The sequence below is a fragment of the Psittacula echo genome (genome assembly GCF_963264785.1).
Source record: "Psittacula echo genome assembly, chromosome: 8".
In the NCBI taxonomy this organism is placed as follows: domain Eukaryota; kingdom Metazoa; phylum Chordata; class Aves; order Psittaciformes; family Psittacidae; genus Psittacula; species Psittacula echo.
In genome coordinates, this window is record NC_137744.1 from 12,704,958 (window position 1) to 12,731,029 (window position 26,072).

Sequence of the window (26,072 nt, forward strand, 5' to 3'; positions counted from 1 at the left end):
CAGATGAGAATGTAGTTGGTCAGTTCTGACAAAGACATTATTCATCGTGTATTTCTGCTTTCTGATTCTGCATTTGAATTTTCAGAACTATTCTGACAAGTCTTTTAAAAGGTTTTGTTGCTATCATTTCTGAGAAGTGCCTGCTGTTGGATGTAAATTACAGGGAAAAGAAATTGACATGATTTTTCTGTGCTGCAAAAACAAAATCTGATCTCATCCAGGTTATAAATTGTCCAGGAGGTAAGAATGGTCAAGGAACTGTTGAATGAATAAATGGAAGGTTAGATCAACATGACTCATCAGATATTATAACCGTTCACCCAATGTCATTTGATGTGCATAACATTAAAGGCTACTATTCCCTCACTCTTAGATTTCTGGCCTCTTTCCCTCCCTTTAAAGTTCAGCCCTGAGCCATCCAAGCCATACATTAAACCTTGGGTTCCACATCATTTAAGTTCTGTTCTGTTCTCTTGTGAGTCCAAAACGTGAAGAGACCCTTATAACACTGACTTGTATTAGGTGGAATATTTTGATCGTCTGACCTGTCCCTTTTTTTAGCAAGCAGCATTTAAAAGTAAACATGAAGTGTTCTGATGCAAAAGAGCTTTGCCAGATTAAAATGAAACTGGAAGATGAGTTTAGTGTAGCGTGTAGCTGTTCTGAATTGGTTTTGTTTTGATTGAAGTTTTATTACCTCAGGACGTCTGTCTGTGGCTTAGGTAATATTCACTTCTCTTCAGTCTGGGATTCATGAATGGACTGCCAGCTGAGAGAAGAGCTCATGATGTGAAATGCAAGTACTCAGTCTTACAGAAGCCAAATTTCTGGAATCCGTCCTTTTGGCTGAGTTAGACTATGCTGCTCACAAAGGAAGAAAAGCACCAAAAGCATGCACAAGTGCAAGCTGTGACCTCCTTTTTAGGAGGTTACGGATGAAACCTGAAGAGGAGAAGGGTGGAGAATCACACAATGGGTCCTAAACCGCTTCATTTTTATTAGATTAGGAAAGTAGTAGTATGGATGGGTGTCCCATCATGGCTAAACTACAGGAGGAACATGGCATCTTATTAATGGCAATTCTAATAACAATTTGTTATAGCACTAGCACTGGAGAAGGTGATTAATATTGTATGTGCTCTGTTTCATTCTGTCCTGATGAATCTGCGTGAATACTGTGGTGTGCCATGGGGGACTGCTTGCACTTGTTAGCTGAATGCAAGTGTTTATGGACAATTAAACTTCCAATTTTTGATTCACGCTTTGAAAGGTTGAGAGGTTGCTTTTTTTCTTTTTCTGTTTTTGTTTTCTTTTCAGGATAGACCAAGTTTCTAATAGATCTGTGCCTTTCAAGTCTCTTAGAATGTGCAACTGTGGCATGAATTTAGAAGAATGGTCTCATTTCTTTAGAAATACACTAATAATAATGTACGGAAAGACTCTTACATTGATCTTCTCTCGATGGCTATGTTGTAATAATTATTCTTTTAATGTTTGCATCAATCTAAATGTTTTCCTCTTTGTGCTAGCTCCTACTTGGATCTCCCTAGATGACAATCACAGCACTTTGACATCTTGCATTACTTTAATACCAGTGATTCAAAACAAGGCAAAGCCAAAGGGAACAAAAGTTCTGTCAAGCTATTAAAATCTTCTTTGCCATTAACACAATTAAATTGATGCATAAGCATTTAAAGTTATTAGCAAGTGCTGCCAGCAGAAGCTGGTTGTGATTGCATAATATATAGTGGGCTTTATTAAAGTAAAATGGTATGTTTATTGTTATTATCATCATTAGTTCTGAAGTAACATAAACTTAAACAAGGCTGTGAATTGTGAGAGGACTGTGAAACATGTTAAAACATGCTCTGCCCTGTGTTAACGATCAGGAACAGGATTGTGACAATTAAGACATTTCTAAACAAAAGAATACACATGGTATCTTGGTTAACCATTGAAAATGGCATGTGTAATGGTAGGGAGGAGTGTTAAATATAGAGAGGACTGCTGTATCTCTGCTGCTGTCACTCTTCCGGGTCTTGACTCACTCGGCTGGATTTTGGCCCGCTTCTGTTACTGCTGTGAAAGGTTTTGTGGTTGATGTGCAAGCTGATGGGGGGAGTATTTGTTTTGTTTTCTCATATTCCAACATACTAATTTTTCAATGAAAAAAATCAGGAGTGTATTAGAGACATATGTACTCCCACTGTCTCACTGCACGGTGTAGTAATATTGGTGCTTGCTGGTCTTAAAGTTAACTATTCCTCACTGAATGCAGAGTTGGCATGAGCTGTGGAGAATAGGGATTAGCAAGGAATTTACAGGTATTGAGAGGGAAAAAAGTGATTTAAGTGAAACACTGGTGGATGAAGGAAGGCCAGTGAAGTACTGGAATATCAAGTTGTGCGGTATGAGGGTGAGCTACATGCCTATTGCAGTTAATGCTGACCATCCACTGGTAGTTCTCAAGCTAGGTTTGTTAGGTGGAATTTGAGCAGAGTAGAAACTGGGGACAGTTGAGTGTTTTTAAGTGATGCTATGGAAAAGAAAATTATAATCTATAGTTGCTGAAGGAGATAAAAATCACTAATATCCCTGCAGTGTACTCATATTCACTTGAGTACTTCTTTACCAAGATATTGATGAACTGTTGGAAATTCAGAGAACAGTGATGACATAAGCCACAGGGATGGAAAATGTGTATCAGGAAAGAAGGCAAAAGTTCAACATTCGCCATTTGAGAAAAGTGAAGTGAAATTCTGCATGTCTGTGCATGGTGTAAATATGAAGGGAAGAAATGAGTAGTGGGAAGAGCTCTACAGAAAGGCTGAGGTGTCACTGAAAGCAAAATTTTAACAATTATCACAAAAAAGGGCTGAACAGTTTACAGCACTGGTCCATATTTTATTAAGGGAAGGGATGGGAGACCCATTTCCCTACAGTTTCTATGTCAGACTAGTGATAGTACAAGAAGAAACAGGGAAAATGTGCTACTTTAGCAGAGCGTGAGCTTGGTGATCTAATAGGTCATTCTGGTCTTCGGCTTTTGTAGCTGTGTGGATTTATTCTTGAAGCTTAGTGCTGGCTGAAATACAGGAGGAAAGCCGTGGTCGGTGCTTTTGGTCAAACTCTGTAGCAGATTAGGATGACAGGGATTAAGTTCAGTCATGAGTGTCTTTTACCAAACTAGTTACCAAGGGCACTACAGTGAAGTGTCAGGCAGAAAAGTGTCACTGAATATTCATGGAGTGCTTACCTGGTTTTTGGTACCTTCCTAAATATTGTTTCTTCTCTTCTGCTGTACCCCTGTGATAAGAGCCCATCACAACTACCTACAAGTGCTACAAAATGGTTGTACACACGGGTCCACCTGTTGTTTATGTAATTGCTCACAGTAGTTAGAGGTTTTGAGCTCTTTCATGTCCTTGGAATGAAGGATTGTGGCACATGCATAAGTACCATTTAAAAATGAGTATTTTCAATTGGAAGACATTAAGGGCACCACTCTGTGTATGCATGGGTATGGTTGTGTGCATAGATACATTGCAGCTTTCTAAGGGGAAAAGGAGTATCTGTCAAGCCTCTTGAGGTGGATTCCCGTGCTGTTCAGTCTTCAAAGGATACTTAACCTGCTACAGGCTGATGAAGTGAGAGACAACAAAATCAGCAGCCACCCTTACAGTCCAACCAGTATTTTACTACAGTATGTATTTAAGTTTTAAGAGCTGCCTTGGCTGTTAGCCTATTAAGCTGTAGGATAAGATAGTTGATGATAACAGCTTTCTCCTAACTGTTATCACCTCTGTCCTTCAATGCAGCATGCAGCAAGTTAAACCAAACCTCGCCTTCTCTTTGAAGGCTGCTGATAGGAGTAGCAGCGGGATCTTCTTCAATACAGAAGTTTCAGGCAATTCCAGTGCCAGTCCTCAGCTGTGAGGAGATCAGGGTACTTTATTGCTTCAGAAGTGTTCTTAGTAGCACAAAGCAGTGCAGAAGAAAAAACCCAACTTTTGACAAAATCGGTCCTGCTGATGATTTATGTTATCTGAACTGGAAAATCTGGTAGGCAGCAAGCATGGATACAGCAGTCTTCAGACAGAGGCTTGTTGCCTGTTTACCTCTGTGGTTGTAGTCACTGAACTTTGCATCCAGCACCTGACTAAACATTTCTTTCTTTCTTTCTTTACACCTAGGTTCCCAATGACTCCAGCTGTGTGGAAGACATATTACGAGTGAGTAATACACTTTGCTTTTATTTCATCTTTCAGAGAGAAGAGTTATATTGCTGTCTTTAACACTGTAGGTAAATAATAACATTTTAGTGGGTCTGTATTAAAAACACACAGGCAAGTGGTAGGCCCAGGGTGCTCCTTAGTGAGTAGGGTTAGTTCATCTCATACCCTGCATCTGTCAGCTTGTCGCAGTCAGGATTTACACACGTTCCTGAGTTTTTTAAGCTCTTAATCTTTGTGAGTCTCTCCAGGACATATTTCTCTCCTGCCCTGAAGGTGGAGTTACCTTAATTCTCTCACTTGTAGACTGACCTACAGTCTTCTTCCTTCTTCACCCGAGCTACAGTTGCTCATCATTCATGGTTTTGTTAAACACTCAGTTATTTCTTTTTCTAGGAGCTCTGGTCAGTGGTTTAATACAGAAAATTAAAACCATTCCAAACTGAGCATGGCTTAATTGTAACAAGATCATATAATAAAGGGGACTGTGCACAAATTGTGTACATGTAAATCTGCATTACTTTAAAATAGGCTTTTCCTCAGACACCCCAATTTTGACATCCCCTGTTGGCAGTGAGATTTGTCTGGGGTCAGGTTTGCAACCCAGCAGTCTCTATCTGGAGTTTAGGTTTTTGTCCTTGTGGGTTGAGTCTCTCATCTGTCAGAGCTACTTCCTTAGGTTGACAGTCAGTTTCCTGGGGTTCAGTGTAGAGGGTATAAAATTTCAGTGGGAATTTGTGCTGATCATGTTCTTACCAGTAGGAGCAACTAGTGCAGACCTGAAATCATGTGTAACAATTGTGTCAACTTGCTTGCAAATGCATGGACTTGTTCTTACTTGTAAAATAAAATGGGCTTCTCAGCATCCATTGCAATCCACACTTAAGTAGTTTGGGAAACTTGCTCCTGTTATGTGAACACATGTTATCTCGGGATGCTGTTGATGTCCTTATAGGTTGCCAGTGTTGCTGCAGAAGTATGTTGAACCAGCAGGCAAGCATGCACATGCAGGCCTGCAGTAACAGAGGAGTATACATCTGCATGTGCACCCAGAAGCAATGAATGCATGCTAATAAATAAAATCTAGTTTCAACCCTCAAAGTGAACAGAGATTTAGTACCTATAGAACACTAAGGGAGCAAAAGCAAAGAAAATGTTGCAAGGCTATTCAAAATACTTAGTACATTTTAAATGTCTTCTTCCCCTGTTTATATATTTCAATTAAGTTTGTTACTATAGTAGTAATGAATGACTTGTTAGCTCGGGGAAGCAGTTGTCTTCAGTAAACAGCATCAAAAGGAAAAGTGATGTAGTGAATTTCAGGAATCAATCACCCAGGTGCCAGTTTTAGTGTGGGACCAGTGCATATAAATCATAGGAAGCAGAAATGTCCTTTTTCTAATCAAAAGGAGGTGAGACTATTTCCTACCCCATGGCTGCAGTTTAAGCCAACAGTCAGAATGTCCTAGGCTTCCTTCTGAAACCTGCTGTAATCAGTGCAGGATTCTGCTGATGATGACAGCAGAGGATGGGGATGAGCTGCAGAGTCCCTGCAGCTGGTCCCAGTAGGCTATTAAACTTGGGGTGGACAGAGCAAGGATGTAGCACGTTTCCATGTCTCTGGTGATCTGTCTCACAAGAGCATGTAATGGGCACCTGGAAGAGGGGTATAAACCAGCAGATCTTTCTTGATGGCTGGGTGCAGATGCCTGGAGGCACAATCAGTGCCCAGCCTTGCCATCCAGACATGGAGCAAGCCTGTCAGCCACAGGCGTAGCCAGAAGCTATATTGAGCGCATGAGACCACCTGTGTCAGATACAGGGTTGGCACAGAGCAGTGATTGTGGGACCTCACCAAGTGCACAGCTAGGTGTGAAAGCAGCAGATCACAGAACCGCTTCTGAGGCTGCCCATCAAAGGCCCAGCAAGTCCCAGTCCCAACTGGTTGCCTTCAGTGGCAGCTAAATTAGGCTTTCAACTTTGTATGGTGGCTGAAGCACACGTGGAAGTAGAAGTACCTCAGTTTTGTTAGTGACTTTGTTCTTATCAAATTTATAATGCAGAATGAGCTAGTGGAAAATGTGTTTCGTCTGCATGCAGAATATCATATTCTACTTGATAGGCAACGGAGAGAAAATAAAAGAATGTGATGCCCAGCAGCGGTCAAAATCCAGTCTTCAGGCTCCCCATGGAAGCCCTGTATCAGGAGATTCAGGTTGTATGCTCTGGATGAAAGGATGACCTTGGTTTCAGCAGCGATTTGTGCTTTGAGAATGTGGATCAAGTTCCTAGCTCTAACAGATCCTTTCTGGCCTTTTGGGACCATTTATGTAGACCCTGAAGAGCCTTTGGGAGTGTGGCCCTCTGCTCCCTGATGGCAATTTCCCCATGTGAAAACTAGGCTATTAACATTTCCATCCTGTCAGGGATGTTGCAGAGGTAAACAAGAGGGATTACAAGATGGGTCCTGAAGGTAGACAGATGGGCTGTAATAATGTGCATTTTGACCAACCAAACCATTGACAACTACTGGCAATTTCTGCTGTGGGCCACGTCCACTTCTGAACTGTGCACCCCAAAGTGCAGGAGGAAAGGTGCTGCTGCCTGCCTTGCCACAGCCCTGTTTCCCTCTCCCTTGGGAGAGATCATTTCATGCCTTGAAGTTTGCTTTTTTGTCTCTTTTTCAGTCAGAGGATTAAGTGACTTAATTCAGTTTCACCCCTCTGAAAGACACAGTAGTTCTTCTAAGGTTTTTTCATAGACTTTACAAGGAAGAGGTACCCTGTTAAGATCTGTGACCTCTGATTTTACAGAGCTCTTTTTTCAAGCTGAACTTGATTAATGGGTTTTGTAATTGCAGAGGTTTGCAATTCCTAATCTCCTTTTTTCTTTTTTTTCTTTTTTTTTTTTTTTTTTCTTTAGGAAAAAAAAAGTTTTAATTGAGTTTATGGTCAAAAATTTCCATCAGAGAGAGGGGAAGGGTCTTGAGTCCATTCAAACCCCTGAGTCTTCAGAGACAAAATTTCATAGTCCTTCAGATTTCCTGAAGCAGTCAGCCACTTACGTCATCTTGTGTAAATGCTTTAAGGGCTGTTCTGATACTGTACCCAAAGGTTAATGGCAGACCGGTCTCTTGTTGATTTTGCTTTCCTAACCAGGATGGCTGTAAAGGTTATTAATAATAATAAAATAATCTCTCTTGAATAACTAAGGCCAAGCTGTAAAGGTAGTACAGGAGATTTGCATTTCATAAAGGTTGCTAATAGCAAATTAAAACATGAAGGTGAATACATAGGTGGTTGGTACACTTTTTTCTGTTCTAAAATGTGGCTTATTTTTTAAGCTGCCATAGTGGTTTTGAAAGTGTGGGTAACGTGGAAGACAGGCACTTAACAGTGTATGAGTGTGTAATTCACATTATATTAATATGGACTTAAATTAAGTTGTCGCTTGCTATGTGCAGCCATTGAAAAATGAGTTTGTTGAAAAGTTGTGATACAAAGTGTGAATGGGGCAGTAGAAATGACATTTTAAACTGGTGTTCTGATGCTGTTACTTGTGCCACTTGTACCAGTGCTCCATCAGCATTCCCTGCTGTCATGGCATGTTATGTGACATGTTCTGCTGGTCCCAGTATAGGGCTGTGTGTTGGTGCAAACCAGCAAACATCCTGTTTCTACCTAGAATGAGCACAGGAGGGACCTCCCTTCGCATTGGTTTACTTCTGGGCAGAGAGGTGATAAGCATGCAACATTACACGGGAAAGAAAGGAAATCTTATTTAACTACACATTCTTGAGGACTTGCAGTGTAAATTGAAACTTTGGGCTAGGTGTTAGGCAATCGATTAGATGTAATCTCACAGCAGTGAGGCTCTGGTCTGTACACATAAAGCTTTCATGTCTGTGTTGCTAACCGTCTGGGCAGGCACTGCTGTCTAAAAATCTGTCCCTGCTTAAAGGAACAAAATAATTCTTGTAGATGTATATTCACTGTAGTAAGCCATCAAGTAGCTAGATGGACTTCTGATGTTATGTGGACAGCTGTGAGATTAATTAAAAGCTTTCTAGTCTGGAAGCAAAACAAATCCTAAATATAATTCAGATTGTGATTAGTATAAAATGACTAGAGTTAAATGAGCGAAGTCTGTAATTTGTATAGACTTGTATTCTTCTGATGACTAGCTAATATGACATTGGAGAATATGTAAATTGATCAGCAAGTGAAGATGCCCTTGACTGGGCAAATTATGTGTAGTACTACCTTCCTTATGCCAGTTGAAAGCACTAACAGATTTAATGTGTGTCATCCATAGCTGAGGTGAGCTGTTCACAGAGCAAAATTAGACTATAACAGATACAGGCTGTTATTTGCCTCTCAGTAATTTTCTCTTTTAAAATACAAACCAACGTTGAAGAATGATGCTAAACCCAATTATAATAATTGTAATTTAAAAAACACAGGTACTCTGTCCAGTGTAGTTACAAATGTATTTAGTAGCTGATGGGCAGTTTAAGTATTTTCATGTGGAATCTGGGGGCTTCTGAGGAGGACATGATGTGAATTTCAAATGATCATCTAGACGTCATTGGACAAGTGAATAACGAGCTGACTGGCCTAGTAAATCATGTGAACCTGTCAACTGTGGGAACACGTTGGGGAGGAGATGATGTCAAGTAACAGTAACTTAGCAACCTGGCATTTAGCTGTCCAGAGAATGAGTAAGAGTAGCCACTTTTAAATAGCTGAGTAAATAAATGAATCCCTATACATCTTAGGTGTGCTATAAAAATAGCCCAGCACCGTATGTTTTCTGTCAAGCTGCTTCTTTCTCCAGGATAAGGTGATTTATTTTTTCTACTGAAATGAAAAAATGGACTGAAAAGTTAACCCACGTGTAAGTGTGTATCTGCGGCCTTTGTCCCTCGCCTGGTGTGCAGCCTTTGGAAGCATGTAAGGAATAGGCAATAGCCTGTTTTGAAAAAGGCAAAGTGTTACAACTGTAGTTTTGGGTTGTTTTATTTCCTTTAGACTTTGCTTATGTACATGAAGATTTGGATGAATGAAACCAATTAATATCAGCAATTTCTAAGCCATTGAATTTTCAGCTTTTTATCAGCATTTTCTCAATGGAGGCAGAACCAGTTTCTGCTCTCACATCAAAATAAATCAAGGGGTAATTCCACTGACATCAGATCTCATTTGAGTTCATTGAATTCTTCTTCCTCCTACACTGGTATAAATTGGCAGCAGCTCCACTTACATTGCCGCTGCTGTTATTCAATAAAAAGGAGTTACCCCTGCGTTACTTTAGGTGTACATAAAAGCAGCAACTAGTCCTTTGCTCTGATGACTCTCTAGATGTAGACTTGCCCCAGAAAAAGGAAATGCTGAGTAGTTTTTGGGACAGCTCATTTCTGGTTTGGGAGGTGATCAGCTCAGTTCTTGTCTCAGAAACATCACAAGCATTCAGCAACAGTTTCAGGAAGGTCAAAAGAAGCCTTTTCCCAGCATTTTGTGAACTGTCCAGCCATATACACACGGGCACAGAGAAATTAATGATTGGAGTCATTTGGGTACAGCACAGTGTAGTCTTGATTGGAGCTGGAGAGTGCAACCTTAGGTCTTCCCAGTGTAGAGTAGACCCTTAACCCAGAGGTTTGCTTTGGCCAATGTGAGCTACACCTGAACACAGCAGAACAGGATTATTCAAGTTTTTGGCCATTTATCTTTACCATGGCAACATTATTGTGCTGTGCATGAGAAAGGCACCTCAGGAGTGTTACCCCAAAGCTGACTATTTTAAATTGAAGGTACATAATGTAGAAAACTCAGCATTAATTTTAGACTAGTTGAGTAGGAAGTTGGCATAAGTCAGTGCTTGAGGACACAGCTTATGTGGCTTATTCTGTAGGCCACTGTTGCAGTGCTGGCATGGCCCAAGTTAGGTATAAGAGTAGTTCACTTGTGATGTAGATATATACTATAAATCTGTTTTATGCTGCCAGATCAACGCAAAGATACCACATGCTGTTGGAGAGGTGACAGGGAGGAAAGGTTGACTGTCTGATCTGACAGATGCACGTGGGTGTGCAATGTTTCCTGTAGTCAAAAGGTGTTTTGCACCTGCCTGTTATAGGGATAAATACCTCGTCAAGATGTAAGGAGCAAAAGATTAGACCTTTGTCAGGACAGACAAGCAAGATCTGATTCCAGCCTGCAGGAATTTATCAAATAAAGATTTTATTTTTGTAGCAGTATTAAAGAAATTATTTAGCAAAGAACTTTGAAATGTGAAATCTGATCATGATGTGGGTCTATTGCAGCCTGTCTACACTGTAACAATAAAAAAAGATTACAAAAGGTATTCAGGAAAAGAGAGATGCAATGTACCTATTTCAAACTCACTATTCAGTTCTGTTTCTTATCTCCTTAACCATAATATTTCAACATACATTTTTGTACTACCAAATGGAAATATTGCTGATTTCAGTAGTATCGTATCATCTATCACTGCCAGATTTACCATCCCTACTAAAATTATTGTAAAGTGAACTGACATCACATGAGTTCAGACACATTTTGCTGCTACTAAAGAGAATGAAAGCACTCTCATTAGAAATGAATGACTAAAGGAAAAAGTGTTAATTCTTGTCTGTTTTCCAAATGCTTCAGCATCTCTTTTGAACCAAAACAGCCACCCGTATTTTCTCTTCCTCATTGACAGTCACCTCAGATGATCCACTATGCATTGCAACATGTTACAGCATCCTCACTCTGATTTGGTACTCTGTTATGATAAAAATAATTATATTTCATGAGAATATACAAAATATTTTTTTAAAAAGGCACTTCAAAGAAGAAAGTGATTCCAGCAAAGTCACTGCTGTGGAGGAAGAGATAGTAGTTTAGCAACTTTTGTGGAAGATCAGGTGCACTTTAAAGTTTGGGTCAGTTTATATACTACTTTTTAAAAAACTTATAAGTTTTGTAGTTCCAGAAATAACTGAAGTGAAAGAGACAAAAAAATGTGGGAAAATGAGCTCATGGGGCCTTGAGTGGACAGTATCATAAAACTGAGATTCCTACTCCAGATTTGCAGACTCATGGGACCTGACTTCCTGTCCCTTTTCATCATTGTAAATAAAGAGTAGCTCCCTTATCTTTGAGTGAAAGTGCAAGAGAAAACAGACCCAAGGAATCTGGGATGTCACATCCACTTTGACCTTTTGTATGCTCCCATGAACAAACAAGGCTGCAGGTGCTGAACTGGATGGGAAATTTTGAACACTTCTACACTTACAGTGTTAGGCTGTAGCTGTACCAGGTATCCTCCCTTAAGGATACTGCACAGATTCATGTTGTATAAAAACATGGATAAGAACTGCAGAGCCTGTAGTGTGCCTGTCTTGGAGTACTCCTGCTGATTCCAAAATGACCAGTAACAGCAACTACTGGCACAGTGTGCAGTGTGGTCAAGCAGAAAAGCCATCTGAAGCTCCTGTACTCCACCTGCACATCTTACTGCTAAAGTATTAAAAATAAAATCTAGCCCTATTTTGAAATATAGGTAGTAGAATATTGCTTTGGTCTCAGATTAATCATTTCTGTTATTTCATCTTGTCCTGTCAGAATGAAACATTGTTAAATATGGGCATTGAGTGTTTAAACTGCTAGCAATGTTACCTTTCATTTAAGTAGATTAATAATGTGTACTCTACATAACAAATTGCTTTAGGCACAGAATGAAGACATTGAAAACATATTAAAATCGAGTTAGGCTTTCTGAAATGAATGTATGCTTTAGGAACAATTCTGGTTTGAAATGACAAAGCCTATAGCATCTTCTGTGGCTCTTTATCACACAAAAGGGAAGGGTTCCATTTTTGCAGCCCTGAGGGTAAGTTTTGTGGGTTGTAAGTCCTGGTGGGAAGCCTCCTTGTATGTCAGCACTGCTGAAGAAGCTGGTGGGGCCCATGAAGGGTAGATTGGCCATGTGTGGTTAGTCAAGAGAAACAGAGCTAGGAAAAAACAGACTTGCAGTGGCCAGGGGAAGGATGGGGCTGGAGGATATAACTGAATGAATCTTCAGAAAGAGTTTCAAGAGCTCTCCTCTTTGAAATTCTCTTCTGAAGTTTCAGCTGGCCATGACAATCCAAACCTGAAAAAACTGGCTGATGGCTGGAAAACATATGTAAGGAAAGAACTAGAGAAATTAAAAAAAAAATAATTACCAAAAACGGGCCAGATACTTGAGGCATGCTCGGTTTCACTGATTTAAATATGCTCACCATGATGCAGCCGTTGATGCTTCACTGCTTTTGTGCTCTTAGAAGGAAAATAAGGCAGGACAAAGATGACATCTTGAGTAAAACTGAAGTTAGAAGTTTGAATCTCATTGTTGCTCTCGGAGGAGATGGGGGTAGTGTTCTGTTTCAGCAGATATCAGGAATATTTATTGCCGTTTTCTACATGTACTGCAGTCTAAATTTAACCCAAGTCACTCCTAATCTCTTCTTCTTAATGCAAGAATACAGACACCAGCTACCAGCTGAATTACAGGCCAAGAAGTATTTTTTCCTGAGAGACCCCCTGGACAAGCAGGTGGACTTTTTCTTTGGAGGAGTCATGTGGTGACACTTTGTCAGCCTTGCCAGCCTCCATGGGGTTTGGGGAAGCTGCCTGGCACGGGAAGGCAGTCTCGCAGTCATCGTCTGTCTTAAGTTCAAGTTATTCCACATTCTGTAGGGAGAATAGTTCTGGAAGCTGCCTTTTTGAGGGGAGCGATTTCTGTCTTTACTTTCTTGCCATTGATCTGTGGGCTTTAAGACTGTCAGCACAGTCAGTGGAGCTGTTTCTGAAGGTGTCTTCCTTCTTAACTGTGGAGGTTGTTTCAGCTGTCAAGAGTCTTCAGAACACACCACTTTACACCTGCCAGTAAAAGAATGATAGGGTCCATCTTCCCAGCTCTTTGAACATCCTCTTGGTAAATGTTTGAATACACAGACTCAGATAAAACATCCTACCTTTAATCTTCCTGTATCACTTTGAGATACCCCTTTGCTCCACAGGGTCTCCTTCCATGAAGTGGCAAAATAGAACCTTGCCCACACTGCCATTAGTTGCAAGCAAAATACATTGAGGTTTTCAGCTGGAATTATTGGTGTTATAATTGTGCAAAAGCAGGGCTCAAATCAGATATTTAAAATTATACTACATACTGTGGTTTATCTATTGCTATAGAAAATTTTTAACATTTCTTTAAAGAAAGTGTGTCATTGAACTTAATGGTCTGAGAAACCTTATGAACTTCCAATCTATTTTAGCCATATATTCCAAATTGTGCTTATAATTGTGTTTTTTCTTGAATGTGTAAGTTCCTTTTAATTTTGTAATACAATCCATGGGGTTTGATACATATTTGAGAAGAATGCACACTGTGGATGGGAGGCACTTTGAGCATTTTCAAATTGTCACAGTAAAGCTGTCACATTTGTTTAATTAGCCTGTGGCTCCTAACACATTGATTTATGTCAGCTGTGTAACAATCCTTTGGATAGCTAGAAAATCTGACCAGAATGCTTTTTGGACTTTTTTGCCTTTTTTCTGCCCTTTTTTTTTTTCTTCCCAAGGAATTTCTCACATTTCTGTATGATTTAAAAGCAGTCATATGAGCACACAGCCTTGCAGAATTCAACTGAAGAAAATGTCAGGCTGTAGCATTAGAAAGGAAAATGGTTTTATTAGTTCAAGGTGTTGAAGTGTTTGTTGACCATTGTTCAGAGGAAAGAGATAAAAGACATGAATCTGAAGTTCAGACCTAAGTGCCCAGATTTATGTTTGTTCAACATTCTGCATACAGTGTTTATTCTCCCTGCTGCAAGTGTTTCTGTATTGCTTCCCAGGGCTCCTCCGAGGGCGAGGGCTCTGCTGTGGGTGTCACTGGAAACCCTGTTCTCAACAGTTTACAGCTCTTAGCAAGTATTTCTATTCCAAAATCTCCATGCAACGTCTAAGCAAATACTGTTTGGAGGGAGGTGGTAATAATACCTACTGGTACTTTGTAGGGCGAAACAGGAACATGGACACACATGAACTTAAGAGGCTTGCATGGGTTGGAAAAAAAAGGGGGAGGCCAGTGTAATGTTCCCTGTATATGCTGCTGATTGAGCAGATGGTTTAAGTCATGGACCAAATTCCACCTCTGGAGCCAAACTGGAAAATGGCAGGTGCTGATATCTTGTAAGGAATGCTTTGAGATATTCTGATGGATTTTGCTGTGCAAACACTAGGCATTAAAAGCCCCTTTGGGCTTTGTAGTGCTTTAATTTCTTTGTCATGAGTATACCCTCCTAAAGATTATGTTGTTTGTGTATCCCAAGGTACAGTAACCTTTAAAAATATTCTGAGACTCAGAAAAAACCCTGGTATTTGATTTGTAGGAGAACGTTCCCAGTAGTAATGTTGTTTGGGTTTTTTTAATCAAGCCAATTAATCCCTTTTCACTTATTTCAGTGTTTTATAATTTCTAACCTATTGATCCCATAATCTTTTCAATAAGAGGTCTGAGCTGCCAGTTTATCTGAAAAAGGAGTGTTGTACCAATCAAATGAAAATTGGTGATCACAGAAGAGCAGCCTCTTGCAGTTCCTGAGTTCCGACAAAAACAAAGAGTGCGGGTTCAATAGGGAGGCATTCACTGAAGGCTTCTTTCCATGAAAGTAGTTATCACCACTTTTTCCTTGTCAGCTGTTGCTTTTAAAAGTCATTGCTTTCAGTGCCAGAAGAACCCCAGAAGTGAAACTGGTTGAGCCACCATTGCTAGGACATGCTCAGCAAGCCATGAGGATATCACATCATCATTCCTGTGCCTTCTCCAGCCATTCCCCATCCTTAGCAGAAGCCTCCCATGGGATCATATAAAAGATCATAGAATAGTTAGGGTTGGAAAGGACCTTAAGGTCGTCTAGTTCCAACCCCCCTGCCATGGGCAGGGACACCCCACACTAAACTATGTCACCTAAGGCTCTGTCCAGCCTGGCCTTGAACACTGCCAGGGATGGAGCATTCACAACCTCCCTGGGCAACCCATTCCAGTGCCTCACCACCCTCTCAGTAAAGAATTTCTTCCTTATATCCAATCTAAACTTCCTCTGTTTAAGTTCGAACCTGTTACCCCTTGTCCTGTCACTATAGTCCCTAACGAATAGTCCCTCCCAAGCATCCTTATAGGCTGCCTTCAGATACTGCTTCCAGTCTCCACGCAGCCTTCTCTTCTCCAGGCTTAACAGGCCCAACTTTCTCAGCCTGTCTTCATACCGGAGGTGCTCCAGTCCCCTGATCATCCTCATGGCCCTCCTCTGGACTTGTTCCAACAGTTCCATGCTCTTTTTATGTTGAGGACACCAGAACTGTACACAATACTCCAAGTGGGGTCTCACAAGAGCAGATTCAGGGGCAGGATCACCTCCTTCAACCTGCTGGTCACGCTCCTTTTGATGCAGCCCAGGATACGGTTGGCTTTCTGGGCTGCAAGCGCACAATGCTGGCTCATGTTAAGTTTCTCATCGACCACCGCCCCCAAGAATGCGCCCTGAATGTGTCAGTGCTTCTTCCTCTGGCTTCGTCTGAAAAGCTAGTTTCTGCCTTAATAGAGAGGAGAGAGTGTTATCAAACAGCATGAACATTTTAACGCTGTCAAAGACCCACAGAAGACTAAGAAACGAGACTCTTGGGTTGTTTGAATTCTTGCTGCTTCACCCCTGACCCTTCTCCCTGCTTAGGTCACTCATGTGCATTGACTGCATCAATACAAATCTGGTTTGTAAGTTAACAAAAAAAAAAAAGGTAACAGCCTCAAGCTGTGCCAGGGGAGGTTTAGAGTGGATATTAGGAACAATTTCTTTGGAGAGAGAGTGATCAGGTATTGGAACAGGCTACCCAGGGCAGTGGTGGAATAACCATCCCTGGAAGTGTAGATGAGGCTGTTGGTGACATGGTTTAGTAGTGGACTTAGCGCTCCTGTGGTAATGGTTGGAAAGGTCTTTTCTAAAAGAAGTTGTCATGATCTCCTCATTACCATTTTTCTTAATATGGTCAATGTAAACTACAAGAAAGCTATCGTGTTTGAAAGGATGCAGGAACTACTTGTATGCATTGAAAAGACTTAGACTGGGTATTTGACTAAATGTATCATTCTGTCTCCTTTGTGGCAGCATTGTCATTTTATAGCATCTTTTACTTACAAAACAAGTAACCCGTCAAAAAGAATGCCATGTTACTGTATCTAGCCTTTGCATCTCTCCAGCAAAGTGAGATCAACAACTGCTGTTGGTAATTACTTGTAACACAATAACAGATTGCACTTCTTACTGGGAAAAAAAAAAAAAAAAAAGGATTCTTTGGCAGGTTTATTCCAGTTGATCTTTGTATGATAACTGGTAATTGTCAGTGTTTGACACCAGCTGGAGTTGCAAATAGCACTAACTGCTTAGAGCTTACCAGCAACCATGGGTCTACTGGGTGGTCTTTTCTTGGGCTTGCTCCAGGTTTGTTCCTGATTGCTCACATGACCCCTGATAAACTATTACTAATGGACAGTTTGCTATTCCTGTTTGACCATCTAGAAGCAACAAAGATGATACATGTCATCGTCTAGTAATGTAGATACATGATTTTTAAATGCTGGAGCACCGAACTTGCTGCATTTTAGCCCTGTGGCTTTTGTGTGCTCCTTGCTGGTTTTCCTGTGGGAAAAAAAGTATTACAGTGTTTGGAGACAGGAAGGTTATGGACTTTGCCCTTTTTCAGCCCAGCTTTTAGGAATTAGTTTGTTTCTATGTAGTTTGCTGTCAGAAGGCTTTAAAAAAAGCAGGCATGGGAGGAGGATATATTAATCTGGTGTATAGTCAGAACATGCTGATTTCAGACTTGGTCTCTGTGTGGGACCAAGCAACCTCAGCTGTCGTATGTCTTCGTGGCAGTTCTGAGTATTTAATGTTTCCAACCTCATACTTACTAGCTTTCTATGAAAAAACAAGCTGGGAAATGAGGACTCAAATACATGCATGTGACAGTGGGAATCTGACTACCAGAAATACTCCAAAGCCTCCATAGCTTAAGGAAGATCAGAAAAGACCTCAGCATGTTTTGGCTTCGGTTGTCTTTACTCTTTAAGCTGGCTTATTTGGGTAAGGCTGACATGCCAAAAAAGTACATGTTGTATCAAAACATCTTCTATAATATACATCCATTTTTTCTACACCTGTTAGTTTAGCAGGAGTGGATCAAAGGGGAGTGTTGGCATGGTTTACAGGATACACAGATGCAGGAACAGACCTGCTTCAAGACACAAGTGAGGGAAAGGAAATCCAGAATGAAATGTTTGGGGTTTGGTTTGGGTTTTTTTTCCCCCAAAGGCTAAAGTTACTACAATAAATGCCAGGTCACATGGTAGGGTTTCAGGTGGCTGCTTAAGTCTTTCTGTAAGAGAAGAGAGTTAAAAGGCTGAGTGAGAGGCAACAAGGACTCTACCTCCTTGTTACAGGCCAGAGCCCGTAGTATTTTTTTTGGCAAACATACTAAGCTTTTAGCCTTAAAAAACCCCAAATAAGCAGGGTGCCAAATGAGAGGATCCAATGATCAGGCTTCAGTTTGAAGTGTTCTGTCCATCCAGGGCCTGCTAAACGCTGATCAAGCTGACTGTGTTGTCAACTCAGGATTTTCCAGCCAATATTCACTGTTCCAAATTTCCAGCCAATATTCAGAAGTTCCACCACTGCCCTAGGCATTGCATAAGACAAAAAATGAGACAGTCTTTGCCCTCAAAGCAGTCATAGTCTCTGATGTAGGCACTGAGATGATAATCATACTCTGTAGGGGGAATGCATTCTTCTCCAGAGAGAAGCAAGTTTTCAACTGGGACACTTAGGGAGAGCATCACAGAGATGAAGAAAATGAAATGGTGGAAGAAGACAGTTCTGTAAGGGCAGGTTTGAGCTTTTCTAGCTTTCACTATGACTTAGCTTCAGACTACTGTTTTAATGCATTACAGTTGAGGTGCTAATGAGACTATGTAAGAGGGAAACACTCAACATGAAAAAGAAGTGGCACACCCACTCAGGAAGACCCATGCTGCAATAGTGCTCATGTGGTAAGCAGAATAAAAGAGATCTGGCAGAGTCTTGATTTTGAAGGCAAAAAAACCCAGCTTTTGTAAAAGATTTCAATGTGTATTGTACAGCAGTGTGTGGTAGCTTTATTTCTTTGTATTTGATGAGTAACAACTGGGAGTCCAGTTTTAATGAAAGCAAATTATGGCTTACGCAAAAGAACTAAGCTGTAAACTCAAGTAAGTTGCCTAACCTGGTTTGTTAATTTCCTCCATATGCTGTTGCAGATAATTGATGCTCCTGGTTTAGGACTAAAGCTGGTGTCTTCTGGCACAAGTTGATGCTGTCAAATTCCTGATGGTTTTTTAGACTGTTTCATCTTGTTGTCAGGTTGTGTTATAAGCTGGTTACATGGGTCTAAAACCTGGTGCATAATGTAAAACTTGAACAGTTTCTGTGCTAAGCCTGCAGAACAAGAAGTTCTGTAGTTAATAATGCAATTCTGCCTGATGCTGAATTTGGAGATTTTATTTTCATGACATTGGCATAAGTGACTTCAGAAATTAAACTCATTTTGCAATAAATTACATGGGTAAGGTCTTGTCATGTGACTGCATAGTTAACTGTTGTATTTCGTATGAAAAAAGCATGAAATGATTGCGTCTGGCAATGTAAAGGAGATGGTGTAATGTATTGTATAAATGTGCACAGTGGAGTGCCTCAGGGTAGGTGCAGTCTTGTTTTGTAACTGTAAATTACAGTTCTTCTCTCCTTTTGGTGTGAACCCTAAGTTTCAGAGAAGAAAACAGGCAATTCAAGACATGCTTTTTTGCTTGTGAAGCTCAGGATGGATGGAACAAATTACCAGATTCCCTTAAACAAGTGCCAGCAGTGAATAGTTTCAAAACACAGTTGCTTATTTACTTGGAGAAATGTTGCCAATGTTTTTTAAATTGCAAAGATGAAATTATATGTTGGTATTAGTAACTTTTGAAAGAATTAGCTTTTTGTTACTTATTGTGCCTTTGTTTATATTATACTGTTGGACTGCCACAATGTGATGTTGCATTTAACAGTTCAGTGCGTACTTCCTATCTCTTGGGGCCCTCATGAAAATTAGATGTGCCATCCCTGGAGATGGTTAGTAACAAGTATCATTTTGAATAAACAAAATCAGTGGGATATGGCTGTGCATCTCAGTGGGGATGAGAAGCTGCCAAGAACAAGAGGTGCTGCATTGGCCATGCTGTCCACAGGAAAACCCTGGTACTATGTATTGGGAAACAAAGTCATTAGCCTAAGAGTCTAATGTCTAAGAGTGACAGATGAAGGATGCCTAGCTTTCTGGAATTTGGTTTAGTACGCATGACTGTAAGTACCTGAATATTTATGGACCTATCATTAACTTTTAGGACTCTTAAAACTGGTGTTAACTGAATATCCAGTTCTGGATGCAGTATTAAACAGATAGGATCTCAAAATGGCAGAGAATTAGTAAGTATTGAGGATCAGGATTTTACTCTCATGATTGCTCTGGTACTCTTCAAGTGCTCTGTGAAAGGCACAGCACCAGCCACTGTCTCCCAGCATCCCAAATGAGTGGGACCTCAAGTCTGACCCATCCTGGCAGTACCATGTTCCTGACCCATCAATAGGTCTCTCCAGAGGTACAGTTATATGGAAATATGAACGCCTCTCATGGCCCAGCATCTCACATGTGCTTGGCAAAACTTCAGAGCTTTGATCATGCTCTCCTTGCATGCAGCCATTATGGCCTATCCTTAACAAACCCAAATATTCTGCAACTAGGGAAGATGCCTGCTGCCTCTCTTGGATTGGAAGAGGAGTTACCTCAATGTCATTATTCCTGGTCAGTATATGTTTGTCTCGGCCACCCTGAGATGGACCCTAAGGAAAATTATCCTGATCCACCTCGGTGAGAAGCATCCAACCTATTTTACCCTGGGGTCTTGGGAATTAACTATTACATGCACACTGTGGACCGCTGGGGACCCAGGAACCAGTAGGGAGCTAAATCATTTGACAGTGTAGACACACTGTTATATAGGCTGTGGTTACTTTTAGGATTCTGTCAGACTTGTTAAATTGGAATTCAGTGGTGGGTTCATGTGCTGTTGCTTCATCACTCTCCCCCTAGAACAGCCTCTTGAGCTGAGATACCTTCCCACTGTAAATGGAGCATTGTTTTTCTTCACACACACAAGGTTGGTTAGAGTAACAAGTACATCAGTCATGATCTGCTGGTGTTTTTCATTGTCTTCTAAATGCTTTAAGCCAAGAGTATGAGTGTTATTAGTCATAAAAGCTACAATATGAGAAAAAATATTGAGAAGTGTGAGGTATGCGGGAGTCAGGGAGTGTTGAAAAGCTTTACAGAAAGGGAAAAGTTCTTTGTGGATTTCCAAATGTTAACAAAATAAGGAAGAAAACCATACATTGTAAAGTTTATAGTCAATTGCTGTTGGCCTCTAAAGAAATTTCTGTATTCATTTTCATTAAATGTTATTTTTGTCTGTCCTTTCCCTTCTTGCTAATAGGGAAAGGAATATTAATTTACCATAGGAAGATAAGGAATACATCCCATACAGTACTTGGGTATAGGGAACCTGTTCTCATTGATAAAACCCACAAGGTGAACACTGTGTTTGTAGATTATGGCCAAGGGAATGGTTGCTTATTGTAGAATAAGCTCTAGTTTTTCAATAGTAAGCTCGAGCATGTGTGCACTGTATTTCCAAATGGCTTTCTAAGTAGGTTTTGGTACAGTAGCAAGATAAATTCTAGTATGACAAAGGCATCATTGCAGATGCTGACACATTGTTCCTCCAAAACTATGTACTGGGCACTAGCCACTCGTAATAACCTTGCTAGAACATTCACATGAGAAAAATTTTTCCTTCCTTAGCATTCATACCAGGAAAACTGACTTTCTGTTGGAGACCGTCAGTGAAGGGATTTTTGTTTGGGGTTTATTTCCCCTTTACAGGAGAAAATGTGTGGTATCCCTTTGATGCTGAAACATGATAATCAAATACATATCCATGAATGTATCTGTCATGTCCATGTCAATACTGGCAATGTATCCAAATCCCTTTCCCAGGAAGCCTTTGGCCCAGTATAAAGCAGGCCGCTTTACTGGTCAGGATATTCTTAACTGCTTGTGCAAATTTCCCATTCCTTCATATGAGATATGAGTGAAAAAAAACCCAACACAGATTTATTGCCTTTGTGTTCATTTAGTGTCATTTGCTTGTACATGTATAAATACGTATCTATATGTTCATTCTTTCTTTAGCCTTTTCCCCAAAGAAAAAATGGGTTGAGATGTTTCTTAATTCAGTATTCATCACACACAAAATGCAGCTGCTCCTCATGCATTGCTGCCTTCCTAACAGAGAGAGTTTGATCAGGTTTGTATAAATGCAGAAACCAGAAAGATACTGTGAAACAAGACATGCTTTTTTTAAGGTTGCATTGATAAATAGTTAATAAAACATCAATAAATCATTAATAGAGTCTTTAATAAATGGTAAATCACTTGGTTATCTTTATTCCATCAAGGCAGTAGGTTGCTTAGCACCAGCTGTAACATCAAGTTTGTGATAACCTTAGAACATCTATTAATCATATATTAATTTTTTCTGAATGCAACTTTAACATACTGTGTAACCAAAAATTGGAGAAAATTTAAAGCAACAGATTTAGGTAAGAATTAAAAAGACAGAGAAGGGCAGTTAGCAGAGGGAATACAATGGATAAGGTCCCTAGCAGCAGTGGCCTCAGAATGCATTTATTGCTAACAATGTCTGCAGGACTGCTCTTTCTGTTCCTCTGGCTGCCCTCTAATGATGTGGGCAAGGTGTCAGTCCTGAATCTGCCTTTGTGGACTTTAATGCTACAGAAAAAAAACACAGGGATTGTTGCTTTCTCATTCTGCCTTTTTGTGAATCTACCATCCACAAAGAGAGGCAGTCAGGGTAGCGTTTGTCTAACAGAGATCTATCATTCTACAAAACAAGAAAGGGGCTGGGAAGGGTCTTAAAAAGCTCATCATCTACTGCATACCCCTTCCCAATGCAGGAATCAATTCTGACTAAACCATTCCTGACTGATGTGTGCTAATCTGTTCTTAAGTGTGTTCCTTCAAAGATGGAGTTGGTGTAGCTCTCTGAGCAATTGGTTTCAGTGCTTCATGGTCCTTACCATTAGAGAGCTTTTCTTATGTCTAACTGGAATCTCTCTGGCTGCAGTTTAAGTTTGTATCCACCATAAAACTGGAGAACAGAATATTTTCTCCTTTAGCAGTGGCTCTTCTGTAATTAAAGACTGTTCTCATGTCTCCCCTCAGTTCTCCCAAGGGAAGTAGCATGAGCCCTATATCTTCAGAGACTTCAAATTAAATCGGGCTAAGCAGTTTAGAGTGCACTGTAGGAAGGGAAGGGAAGCTGCCTAAGTAGGAACACAGAGTATACAGGCTAGCTGCTTTTTTCCATAATCATAGAATCATAGAATCATAGAATAGTTAGGGTTGGAAAGGACCTTAAGATCATCTAGTTCCAACCCCCCTGCCATGGGCAGGGACACCTCACTCTAAACCATGCCACCCAAGGCCTCATCCAGCCTGCCCTTGAACACCTCCCAAGTTTGGAGCATTCACAACCTCCCTGGGCAACCCAAGCCTGGCTCAGCACTTTTATCTGTATTTAAAAACACTGCACACTTTCTTTTGAACAAGAAGGAAATGAGGAAAAAATAAAAATATGAAGAAAATAAATGTCGAAGGTGACTGTTAAATTTAGGGACTGGTTTTGTAAAGCTATTTACCACCTGCCCCATATCCCCTCTACTCAGTTCTCTCACTCTGACCTTTTCCTTAGAAGTTTGCAAGTTTAAATCCTTCCCCAGTCCTCTCCTTCCTTTTAAATCATGATTTGGCTTTGTACCTCTGCAGCCCTTAAAAGGTTTTCTTGGAGTATTTGTATTTTGGGTGATTCATTAGATCACATCTGCATGTGTCCTTCTTAGTTACATACCTGAGGGCTTTTATAGCTGAAAAAAGCAGACTTAGCTAAAGAGACGAGCGTGCTTAGCTGTAATAAATAAAGCACATGGAGTCAATTAAAACAATGTTTAAATAATTTTCAGAAAGGAGGATGCTTGATGTTACTACATCAGAGGACCACAGTGATTTTTAAGCCAAAAAACAGGTTTACTTTCTTGTTTAATCTCCAGGTCTATAAAAAAATGCATGCTTCCATAGCAGTCATCTACCCACTCCAACAGTTAACATGATTTTGGAATTATTTTAAGTCCAAACCATGTGAAAATAAATCCTAACTTGATTTTGTGGGATTACTTTGTTTCCATTAAATTCCTCTTTAAAACATTTCATATGCTCAGTTTTATTATTGTTGCTTCCAGGAATTTCTAAGTGCTTCAAAATTTGAATTGATTAAAGTTTTTTAAGTATTCCTGGAAAAAAAATAAAAAGAAAGAATGCAATTCTCTGCCTACTTTCCCAGGTTTTTACAAACCAAGATGTTTATATATGCATCTAAATGGATGCATAGACAACACAAAGCGTCTGTGTGGTTCTTTATAGTAATAACATATTAGAAGGTAGATATATCAGATTTCACAAGTTAAATAAAATAGAGATTAACAAGTACTTAAAGATGAGGTACCTCCAAAAGAAATCAGGGCATAGCAAAGAATGGTGAAGTCATGTGGATGATTAAAAAAATTACATTCTTTCTTCTGATTCTCCAGAGTAATGTGCATGTGCTTAAGGAACAGAGTGGGAGAGAGTTAAGCAGACGGTCACATCTCTGCAGGATGTGGGGCTGGGGCTTTGACCCTTCACTGGAAACAGTGCAGTGCCATTTCTTCATGTCATTCTGTAGCTCAGGAGTGCTCTGCGTGAGTATAATGCCCAGCTCTGTGGTGATTGGTTCATTGCTGGCCCTGCATTTTGAAGTGACATTTTTCAGATGAGTAAACTCAAAAGTTTCACTACGATCACTCATATTCTTTGGTCAGCAGTGCTGCAGCACCTATCTGTAGGTAGATGTAGGTGTGTTTCTTTAAGTACTTCCTCACCACTTCCATGCGCAGTGCTTGTTTACATGCTGAGCTTTAAATACTTAAGTTTTTTAGCGTGTGTGATCTTATTTGGAGTTTTCTATGCAATAATTTTTATCACAGTGTTAGTTGCAGTGAAATAAGTCAGTGTAGCTGCGTTGTACATTCATAATACACTTTGGTGCTCATAAGATCACTCTGTAAACGCATGGATTGGATAGTCCTGACCTCATTGAAGTTGACTTCTGCTTCTAACCTCAATGGAGTCAGGATTTCTTACCTTATAATTGAATTTCCTCAGATAACAGCAGACTCATTTTTTCTTTTCCCTGCTGTTTTATGTTCAGGTGTCTGTGAACAGGGAGATGACTAGATTAGCTTACACATCAGCGCACCAAGTTGGTACACAGTGGACACTAGATGCATTTTGACAGTGAATATTCTAAATTATTTGCTGGCATCACCTTGCCATGAATTGTAGGCTCTGTCCATCCTTACATGCATGGGCAGGAAGAGACTGAGGTCAAACCTATAATTGCAGTTCTAGAATAAGTTTCATTTTAGATAAGCTTCAATCAGGCTGCCTGTCCCTCTTTTAATTGTGTGATATGGGCTCTTCCATTGTTTTGAGATGACGAAATTTGCCACAAAGCAGCCTCTGTGGCATAGGATTTGGCAGAGTCGTGTAGGATTTGGATTATATTATCTCACAGAAAAGTTAACTGGATGCTTAAATCTTTTTCTGCCTTTCTCTGTGCAGAGCACAATCAATCAATGCAATATAACAGCATACTTTTCGTCATTGCACTGAGCTGCTGCAGCCTCACCCACCAGGAGGGATGAGCTATTCACGAGCTGCCTCTTTGTCCTCATTGCCACTCTTTGGGCTTTGTGTAATGTAAACAGGCCTTGAGCTCTGCAGGCAGAAACTCAAAGGCTTTCAGGAGTGCAGACACATCTACACCCTCCCGTTCCTGGGTCATCTGCACAAGGAACTGGCAAAACTTGTCCCTAGGCTACACTGTTGTAGCTGTGTGGCCTTTTGGGTCAGGGCAATCTCAAACCCAAACACAGGCTGGGTGGAGAATAGATTGAGAGCAGCCCTGAGGAGAAAGACGTGGGGTGTTGGTCAATGAGAAGTTCAACATGACCGGTCAGTGCGCACTTGCAGGCTGGAAAGTGCACCTTGGGCTTTCCAAAAACAAATTCTGGGTTACATCAAAAGGAGTGTGACCAGCAGGTCAAGGGAGGGGATTCTCCCCCTCTATTCTGCTCTCGTGAGACCCCCCTGCAGTCCTGCATCCAGATCTGGAACCCCCAACACAAGAAGGACATGGACCTGTTGGAGCGAGTCCAGAGGAGGCCATGAAAATGCTTCAAGGGCTGGAGCACCTCTCCTATGGAGCCAGGCTGAGAGAGCTGGGCTTGTTCAGCCTGGAGAAGACTCAGGAGAGACCTTAGAGTGCTTCAGTGCCTAAAGAGGATGACAAGAAATCCAGAGAGGGGAGTCTGACAAGGGCATGTCGTGATAGGATAGAGGGAATGGTTTCAAACTGACAGAGACATTTAGATTAGATATTAGGCAGAAGTTCTTCCCGGTGAGGGTGCTGAGGCGCTGGCACAGGGTG

General features: G+C 40.6%; 1 protein-coding gene across 1 annotated transcript in view; it reads left to right on the forward strand.

Annotated features, from left to right (window-relative positions):
* The window catches only part of AFF2 (ALF transcription elongation factor 2), a gene marked incomplete at both ends in the record, with an annotated part of 338,204 nt that overhangs the window by 177,743 nt on the left and 134,389 nt on the right, over positions 1-26,072 (forward strand). Inside the window, one exon of the mRNA XM_080624489.1 lies at positions 4,194-4,232. Coding sequence (XP_080480615.1) covers positions 4,194-4,232 — 39 coding nt within the window. The remainder of the gene's footprint in view (positions 1-4,193; positions 4,233-26,072) is intronic.